The sequence below is a fragment of the Empidonax traillii genome, unplaced genomic scaffold (assembly GCF_003031625.1).
Source record: "Empidonax traillii isolate 1590-97213 ecotype Southwest subspecies unplaced genomic scaffold, ASM303162v1 scaffold303:size634589, whole genome shotgun sequence".
NCBI lineage: Eukaryota > Metazoa > Chordata > Aves > Passeriformes > Tyrannidae > Empidonax > Empidonax traillii.
This window is the reverse complement of record NW_020955496.1, coordinates 155232-165683: the sequence shown is the minus strand read 5'-3', so window position 1 is coordinate 165683 and position 10452 is coordinate 155232. Positions and strand designations below refer to the sequence as shown.

At 39.7% G+C, this 10452-nt stretch overlaps 1 protein-coding gene across 1 annotated transcript; it reads right to left on the bottom strand.

Moving 5' to 3' along the window:
- Positions 1-153: 153 nt before the first annotated feature.
- On the bottom strand, positions 154-10213 carry CHMP5 (charged multivesicular body protein 5). The gene is made up of 8 exons (XM_027890918.1): positions 10046-10213; positions 5461-5565; positions 4676-4722; positions 3031-3124; positions 2879-2950; positions 1772-1880; positions 1268-1380; positions 154-762 (listed from the first exon to the last, which is right to left on the bottom strand). The coding sequence occupies exons 1-8, from the start codon at positions 10112-10114 to the stop codon at positions 712-714; spliced, it is 660 nt and encodes a 219-aa protein (XP_027746719.1). The 5' UTR covers positions 10115-10213; the 3' UTR covers positions 154-711.
- Positions 10214-10452: the final 239 nt, after the last annotated feature.

Below are 10452 nucleotides of genomic sequence, written 5' to 3'. Positions count from 1 at the left end.
CCCCGACCCCGACCCCGACCCCGACAGCGGCGAGGATCAGATCCAGCCCCCGCCTCTGGCAAATCCCGTGCTCGTGCCACACGCTGGGCTGATAACCTGCCCCCGCCCCGTCTGCGAAACCAAATCGGTTACCGAAAACACTACACGGAGCGATCTGCTAATCTACGTGGTTTTATGTCTCCACAGAATACACAGAGTTAACGACAACCCGATTTGGTACAGTTTTCTAGAAGGTTACAAGTACAATCGCATAAAAGTCTCGAGACCGCAGTAGTTTAAAAATTGCTCTGATTTATCAAATAAGCATAGTAACAAGGGAGCTATTTTACAGAGAGTAAGCAGCAACGTATAGTCTTAGTCTCAAGAAAGAGAAACATAATACAAAGTCAAAGTAAACCTCAGCTATCAAAAGCCACCACTACTCTTCACGTTTTACTTTGTCCATAAGACACGGAAATCAAAACCTGTAAGACCGACTGCTTCCACTGAAAGGGAATTGTGACGAGCTTTCCATTAACAGAGAAGTCAGTAATAGAACAACTTTCTTCAAAGAAAGAACACCACCAGCCATTCATATTGCATTCTAGGATGTAGTGATATTAAGGTTACACTGGAAGGACAAGCTCTCCAGGATTTAAAAAAAAAAAAAAAAAGGTTCTTAAAACAATTTGTAAAGTATAGTTCATTATATCCATTGTGCTTTTGAAACATTTATGTTGCAGGGATCTTTGGCAATCCAAATTCATCCACCAATACGCCATCCTGTAAGAAAGAAGAAGAATGGGTTAACAACTCTCTACCAACCAGAACGTTTCAAAACGTTTCCTTACCATTTTTATAAAGTTTCTATATCTGCAACTACCACAGTGGGACAGCTGGCATCAAAGTGTACTTCCTCCGTACAGAGCTCTATTACAGTCCCAAAAGCAAACAGAGAGAAAACTCTCTTATGGTTTTAAGAATTACAATTACTAATAACATTTACTAGAGTTGTAACAGTACACTTTAATTATATTTGCAGTCTGAAAATGTTTGATAGGAGTTACAAAATGCCATTTTAGTTATTTTCTTTAAATATAATTAGGAGCATTCAGTACCCTGTATTCTGTCATATGTAGATATGACATTTATTATACATAAAGCATTAAGCACTTTTTTTTTTTCCAAATATTAGGGGTCCCAAATATAAAGCAACAAACACAAATGTGATTAATTCAAAACAAACAAACAAAAAATGTAATTTGCTTTTAAAAAGCAAAGGACTCACTTTGTTTTTTGTGTCTGTAGGAGTGACCTCTGGGATTGCTGGAGCAGATGCGGCTTCATCTAAGTAGGAATTGTCTTCATCAGCTAAAAGCTCATCACCTAAGGCATCCAGTTCTGAAAGTGAATTATGTTGGTTGAAAAATTATGCAAGGAATTCCTTTTGCAAAAGAAAAGCTGCTCTTACAAAGAAACAAGGTTCACGATGAATGCTTACATTCAGACTCATTTAGCATTAGTCATCGATAGGAAATACACACATACATACACAGACACACACACACTAGAGAGAACCTCCTTCCCTGCCTTGCAGCATTCCATTGGTATCTCATTTTTTAATCGTGCTCTTGTTACTGCTTTTAAAGGAAATGCAGCTTTAATGTTTAAAAAAAGCAATTTTTAAAAAACACATTTAAAGCATTTGACTTATCAAATTAAAACTCACTGTATGACAGTATGATGATTTTTACATTCAGTAATGTAAAAAATCATCCTCTCCTTTCCTCACCTGCTTCCAAATCATCTTCATCAATATCTGGTGTTCCATAGCTACGACTCAGTGCCTCCTGAACTTCATTGGCTTCTTCCATCATATCCTCCAATTGATCTTGTATGTCCTGAAGCAAGAATCAGTAGTTTTAGTTGGTCCATATTTAATCAAATTCTGTTTAGTAATTCCTACAAAACACTCAATTCTTTTAATGCATAAACTATTTTTTGAAGCAGCATTAAGACAAGTCAAGGCACACGTATTCAGTGCTAATGTGGCTTTAACTACTATTAAAATTATAATTTTAATTATAGGTAGAAAAAGAGGAACCTTGAAACATTTCTGCAAAATCTATTTGTTTGAAGTACTCTTCAGGGAAAACTGAAAACCTCTAATAAATTACCTGGTCCACCATTATCTTGAAAAGCAGAAAAGGTATCATATCTATATCAATTAAATCTACCATCTGGAAAATCAGCACAATAAATTGTGCCACAGCAAAATTTAGAAGATACTTTAGCACATTTATTGGCACTGTACTTGGGTACAAGTAAGGAGAAAACAGTTGCCTAAAGATTTACAATGCAGGCCACATAACAGCATAGGAAAGAGAACTTGAAAGAATTCTGCACTGGCATTGGATAAGAGCAACATATTTGAAATTATATTTAAAAACCTTATTGGCGGGATATGCATTTTCTGAAGTCAGGGCCAGGCCTTGCTGACCTCTTGAAATGACATTTTTTGTTTGATTAGTGGTTTTTTGGTTTTAGGTTTTGTTCTTTTTAATCAGGCACTTTCTTAAACTGGGGGAGTAAAGCACTAATCTGCACAGGAGGAAAAAAAAGGACAAAAAAAATATAGCAGGAAGTATCCACTAACATGCTGAAGTGCAGAGGAGAGGAAGGGAGAGTTTAAAGATTAGCTCAGCAAGGAAACAATAATCAGTACAATAAGGCCAACAACTGATTACGTAGTACAAGAAAAATTAGGAAGGAATTACGATGGTGATCCCATAAAAAAAAGCCAACTAAAATAGTCAGCTTACCTTTAAGTTAATAGCCCACTCACCACTATTTCAGTAGATTATTTCTGCTTTTTAATCATTTAACTATAGAAGCTCACCTCAATTTGATCAATCTTGACTTGCTTGTAAGCTTTCTTCATTTCTTTCACCCCCAGTTTCATTGCATCCACCTAAAGGAGAGTCAGACCACATGCTTGTATCTGATGTAGCACACACAAATTAAACAAGTGTGAGATTAATATACTGGTACCGTTGTCTTTGTATCCTTCAGTGCCTGAATGGTGTAATTAGCTTGTTCCATATTAAAAGACTGCTGTGACAGATTATCCCTCTGTTGTTCATACCTGTAAAAAACAATGCAAATAATAGCTTTAAAACACCAGACTTATTATTACCACAAACATTATTAATTAAAAAAAAAAAACCCAACCTGAAAAATCAGCATCAGTAGTCTAAACATGGGAACAGACTTGGGGTGTTTTTCATTTATTATAAACAACTGCAGAATAAACAGCTTCATAAAAATCTGGCCATTTTGTGTATTTGAAGCTGACAAAGCTATTCCTGAACTAAGCTTCTGTTTTAATTGACAGCAACACCAAATTTGCCTAGGAGTAGATGAGAATACAGCAGGAGTTTAATCACCATAAGCTTGGCATGCATGCCATGCTTACTAATACTCTAAGCAGAATGGAAGAGTTGCCAGGTTATCCAAAACACAATGGTTCTGCACTGGAGCTTTGCAGGGCAGGGAGGAGGGGGAGGATAGGGAACCAACAGAAAACCATTAAGGCTAACGAAAAACAAAAGGGAGATTTTAAAAAGCAATAAACCATCCTTCTCCAAGGTAAACTTGTATTAAATCAGTAATGTAAACTACGTCAAGTTAAGTAAAAGAACAAAAGCATAAAAATGAACAATGAGCCCTTCAAGCATCCAAAGTGGGAGGTCTGCAAGACAAGGATCATCCAAATACAAAACCTTCTGGACAACTAATGCATCACTTTTCAACAAGATGGAAAAGAGATGACTGAGGGATATGACAATAGCCTATTATGAAGAGCCTGGAGACTGTAAATAGAGGAACAACTGGCAAGGAAGATTAACAGGCAGCAGAGTCAAAATACAGAACAAAAACCCCAAAACCTAAACCACAAAATTAAGTCCCCCTCACAATATCTAAATAAAGTATTGCATTCCTTGCCATATGATATTTTGGGTGGTAAGAGCTCACAAATACTTAAGTAGTAATTGAGTACATCTATAAAGGTACAATTTATCTGAAGGATATAAAATGCTAGATGATATGAGCTTTGGCTTTGGCTCAGACAGCATCTAAAATTTGCAGTTCATTTGCTGTAAGATATTGCAATGAAACATTCCTGAATACTTGCTTTGTTCTGACATCCTTTCCTTTGGATCAGTTCAAGACACTTTTCAAGACAGTATACTAGACAAGACCAGAGCACAGGATCACCCAACCTAACCATTTTGGTTTATTTGCATAAACACAATTACCTGTGCTACATCTGCTCAAGTCCCCAAGGGTGTCCACAGAGAATGGGTAAATATCCAGTCAACCAGAGCAAGGTCTTCAAGTACACAATTTACAGTAATCAATTAATTATATAAAATGAGGCAATCTCTCACAATGTTTAGGAGCCAAACACAGCTATAATAAGGAGCAGATTTCAGTCATCTACCAATACAAATTTATAGACTGATGTATAAATGCTGACACAAAATCTGTAAGGAGATGCTTCTGAAAGGCTTGTTCAGCATTTTTCTTCAAAGAATGCTCAGAAGAGTACTGGAAAGAGAAACGCAAGTGTACCACCCCTCCTCAAAGGAAAGAGGCTTTTATTAATTACAAGCTGAGAAAGGCTTCAACTTACATTCGCTTCTGCTTTAACACTCTCAGTGCTTTCTGCTTTACTGTATTCTGAAAGACACAATATTGTTACATTAGGAAAAATATCTGATTTTGCACGTGATTATACTGTTTAAACCTAATGCATCAGATTTACGGTTTCCAAAAGATTCCTCAGTTACCAGTGCCAAGAGTTTAACAATAGTCACATTCAGCATTTGTCCTGCATTAATGTTTAACCAAACAGGCGAGTACATGAAGCTTCTAATAAAAAATAATTGCAATTTCTGGCTTTTGAATTATTTTTTCAATAAAAGAATAAAAAAACAAGCTTAGTCCATTAGAACCATCTTTCATTAACACATTTTAATGGCCAGCATCAAATAATACTGCAACAGGTGCTTTAACAATACGGTTCATATCAGATATGTTTATTATCAGATATATTTTGTATTTTAAGTTTACCCCCTTTAAAATACATTCTCCTGCTCCCTTTAGGCATAGTACAGACCTTTTTGTTTTGGCTGATGAACAAAACAGCCTCTCTGTCAGACTTAATTAACACAAAGAACAAGGCAAGCAAGTTACTTATGACTGAGGAATTACATTACACTTTAGAAGAAATAAAACCCAATGAAAACACTATTCAAAGATGCATGTCTAATGAAAATAATCTTGCAGGACCTTATATCTCATCTGCAGGGCAAGATGCATTTCTAAGAACCTGATGAACTGGTTAAATCACTCCACTACATGACATGAAGTGTGAGTCACATCCTCTCATGCTTAAAGCCCACAGAAGATTCTTACCTTGGCAGGTCCCTCTCTCATCTTCTTCATTTGATCCTTGTACTTCACCAGTTCTGCATCAAGCCTAGCGATTTTCTTGTCAATTGACTCAGCTCTGCTATCCACCTTTAATGCATGACAGGGAAAACAAACAAAACAACGTTCATTAAGGTTTTATTCAGGTATTGGACAACAAAATGAACAGTCTCAGTTTCATTATGTTTCTAACTGAATTGTTTCGTCACTCAGTGGTTTTATAAACAAGTGAAGTCTAGATTTTGCAGAGATTCCAAAACCAGAATCAAGTGGAACAATTTGTACAAGGAGCACAAGAAACAACACACTGAGGTTGCAGGAAGCTCTGCTATTGTAACGTTCTCATCATTTTGAGATGCTCCCTTGCAAACCCACTCAAATCAGGTCTCTATTTAACAATTTCTGGTAACATTACAATGCCAGGGACTAAACTGGAAAGGAAAAACATGTAAGTGTACCGTGATAGCAGATAAGGGGGCAATGCAAAAGTGAAAGGAGCATGTTCAGCAAGGCTTGAGGTTTATTTTTGGTGGGCAGAGAACATTAATCCTTCAGAATGATATCTGGATTATGGGTTACAGCTAAGAAGCCCAGACTTGACCAGTTTTTCAAAGATGCCTAACTGCTTCGTCAGAGTGAGCTGCTGCTCCCATCACTTCCCACAGAGGGTCCCAGGACACAGCAGTTCCACTTGGTAGTTACTCTGAATTCTAATTGTTTTTGCTCTAAATCCCAACAGTAGTTTCACAGCTCAGTAAGAGACCCCCAGCAGCCAACTCTAACAGCCCTGGTGCAATGCATACCACAGAGCTGTCAGCAGGGAAATATTTTAACCCTTCAGCATAAGAGGGTTAAAGATGACAATTACATAACCAAGAATGGGTATAGGAAATTCTAACAGCACACACAAATTCATAAAAAGCCTTCTTAACATGAACTGACAATCACAGCATTTCTCTGGAAACAACAGGATAAAGCTTATCCATTTCTCATTCCAAGGAGCCTCTCTAGGGATTAGAATACAATGACATTCCAATTATAGCTTGAGACTGATCAGTGCACATTTACAATTCTGACTTGCTAATGTTGTGGCTAAGCACATACAATCATGTGGATTTTCATTCTGGTACTTCAATGACCCTTCAAAAACTGTGCTCTATGACAGCAACATGCATTTGCCAGAGGCATCTTGAGCGGGATGTTTGATATGATCATTTCACACAGGATATTGAAGTGTCTGGGCACAGCTGGCATTGAAAAATTTGTATTAAGCTTTCTATTATGCCAAATATTTTACTAATAGCGAGAAAGAGATATTTGCGATTTTAAAACTGTTCTATGTTCAAAGCATAGCACCTCCTCAAGATCTTCACCAGCTAAATGCATCTTTGAGGTCAGCCTCCACAGGGGAAAAAAAAGTTATTTGGTTTATTTATATAATGATTCATTTAACAAGTACTAGCAGGAAACTAAGACAGAGCCTCCCGCATCGATTAACGATGTAAAGATTTCACACAGGCATTACATGGGACTCCAGCTTTTAAAAGCAAGACTGGACAGAAAAGGGGAGAATGGATCTAATTTATCCTGCAGAAAATTAGGCTGTGTATTAGGACTTGAACAGCTGCTGTATACTATTCACAAATAAGGCACACCGAGGTATATTAGAAGGGCCCCAACCTACACAAAAGAAAATGACCCTGAATTTTAACACTTGTCACAACTTTTGTTCCTATGTTTTCTATTTACCACTCTGAAAAGCCCTAGGTTTGGAGTGGTTTTGTCAAAGAAGAAAAAATAAAAACACTACTAATGCCGCACTTCCTGATGCATCCTTCCTCCTACTGGTCTCGTGACAGCTTTGAGTCAACTGACTGCCCTGCCAACAAGCCTAAAAAAAACTACCATTAAGTGCAATGAATTTCAACGTGCCTACACAGGAAAACACATCCAAAGCATAGGCATGATTACTGCCTAAGAGTTGTCTACATTTCGACCAAATGTTAACTATGAATATAAATTGTTAGTTAACAAATATAAAATTTCATAACTGCCATTTAAAGGCTAATTACCACTGAAGTAACAAGGTAAGAGATTTCACAAAGCAATGTGACTCTTTCAAAAGGCAGAGCAAAATGTGTCTAAGACAGAAGATACCACAGAACTGACATTACTTGAGCCTCTAAACTGCCGAATTTAACATGGTAAAGAAACAGTGCAAGTTTTTTAATATCTCACATAACTCTCTTCAATAATAATTCACATGTAATTTAAGGAAAAAAAATCTAATAATATCTGTAGTTCTTTAGCAGAATCTATACTAGAGACTTCACCACAGTGAAAATGAACTGAAAATACAGCGAGTCTTTCACAAATCAGGTAGATTACTGCACATAACTTGGCACAAAAAGTTAATTCATAAGCTTCAAACTTGAAAAAGGAAGCATGTTTCCCATGCTTACTAGTATACAGAGTGGTCTTAAATTTTAATTCCATTCCCAGAAATTGAGAGGCATCGGAACAGGGTGCTTTAGAGACTTCCTGTGATGACACACCCCTAACAGGTATGCTTGCAGCCAGCCCCTCCTCTCTCAACAGCTGACCAACACAGGCTCTTGATTTCATGTTTTAGAAACCACCCTGTAACTCATCACAGGTTGCCAAAGTCATCACATACCTAAAATAAACCCAAAATTCTGCTTTTCAGTTAACCTGCTGTCTTGCAGAGTCAAATTTTCAGACAATGAAGTTACAAACAATGAGAAGAGGATCAAAACTGCATTCAGTGTTTTTTGGAAAAAATCCTAGAATTTCCTGGTGTTGCCAATGAAAACAGCTGTTTAAATTACACTCTGATGAATCCCAAAAATCCAATAGAAATGAACAAGCTCTTAGCAGAAGACAACCTGCTGGCATACCTAAATTGTCTTTTGATTTGCTGCAACAGTAGAAAACAGACATTAACTTGGAACTGGCAAAACCAGCATGAAAAATTTAACAGACTAATATGGGAGTTGGTTGTCTTGAGGAAAACAAAGTTTCCTGGTCTTCAGGTGATATTGCCAAAATGACAAATTTAAGTATTAACAACAGTATCTCAGATGTATTTTGGAGTTCAAGCCATCAAAGTGTTTACCAGCAACAATGGGAAAGCTAATCCTGATTTTCAATCAGATAGTTTATCCATTGTTCTAACTAAACATATTTGGAGTTATGTTTGGGCTTAATACTGCTAAAAAGCAATACAGATTCTCTGCCAGTGAAATAAGTTACTGGGAAAAACACTATGACCATGTCTCTCCCTGTATCACCCAGTGGCATACACAAGGGACCAATGTGTAGGCTTGTGTAGGTAGCACTGACAAATATTAATTAGGTATTTTACTTGGAGAGTCTCTTCACTGGATATCAAAATAAATCTTCTGGGAGGAAAATTGTGATTTTTCCATAGAAATTTTTGTTGTCTGGTTCCAGAGACCTTTCACAGGACTTAGTTAACTACTGAGACAAATACTCAAGACCTCTGTGTTCTTTTTCACCTTTTAAAATAAGTTTACAATGGAAGGATCTGCAAAAACATCCTATGGTTTTCTTCAAAAACTTTAAGTCAAAAAAAGACTATGAAATTACAAGACAAATCTTAAAACTTTTCCTTAATCCTCTTTTCGGCAGGCCAAGCTTACAACAGTTGTAAAGTGTTCTGCCATGTTTCCTCATCATTTCTTACTTGGTTATCTTGACCTTGTTTATCTGTCCATCTGCACACACCTTTAGCGGCAAGCCTACTTGCCCAAAAGAGTCAGAACACTCTTCATCGGAAGAATTCATCACAAGAGGGAATTACCCTCCCACCTTCTGTACTGGACAGAGAGACTGGTTTTCTTACACCTGCCCCTGCCTTGCCACAGCTTGGCATGGCAGGAGTTAGCCAGTGGAATCAGAGCAGGGAAGTCCTCAGACGGCAATACTGAAAATATCCACGAGGATGTAAGGAGAGCCATGCCTTACGTGCACATTGTGTGCCACCGCTTATGGGACGTGCTTCTACGCACAGGACACAAACACAGGCACGGGTGTAGATGCGTACAAAGGCACACGCCAGTGTACAGGCAGGTTCTTGCACAGGTTCACACTAAAATACATGTGTGCACATACACACACACACACACACACACACACACACACACATATTGTACATATATGTACAAACGCGCTGCACCAAAACGTAGCCGTGTATCTGTGCCCATTGAAAGAGTGTTCAAGGCCAGGTTGAACTGGACGAGGCTCCGAGCCTTCAACTGAAGGTGTCCCTGCCTACGGCGTGGGGGCTGGAAATGGATGATCTTCAAGGTCCCTTCCAACCCGCGCCATTCTGCGGTTCTGTGACACACATACATTACCCAGGGACACACACACACACAGTGCCCACGCCAGCCGTGTCCCCATACACACAGACACACGCCTGTCACACGGCACCCCCGCCGCTCCCGCCCCTCCCGAGAAGGCGGCCGGGCCGCGCAGTGCCCAGGCGGCCCCGACCCCCGGCGGGCGGCCCGGGGCGGGCACTCACCGTCCCGATGCAGTCGGTGAGGCTGGGCGGGGGCGCCTTCGGCTTCGCCTTGCCGAAGAAGCGGTTCATGGCGGCGGTGCCTCGGAGTCGCTCCCGGTGCCGGCCTCGCTCCCAGCCGACCCGGAACCCCCGGCCGGCCCCGCCCCGCGGAGGGAGGGCCGCGGGAAGCAGGAAGGACCGGGGAAAGCAGGAAGGACCGGGGGAAGCAGGAAGCGCTCTCCCGGCCGCGCCTCCCTGAGTGCCCGCCCCGCTCCGCCGGCTGGCAGGGGGTGGCAGTGCCTCCCGGGGCTGTTCCGCACTCGGAGACGCTTTTCTCCCTGGTGGGCTTGCAGCCTGTTGGAGGCGCAGAATCATCCCCCTAAGGGGGATCTGTTACGAACGCCGTGAAAACGTGCAACAAAAGCGTT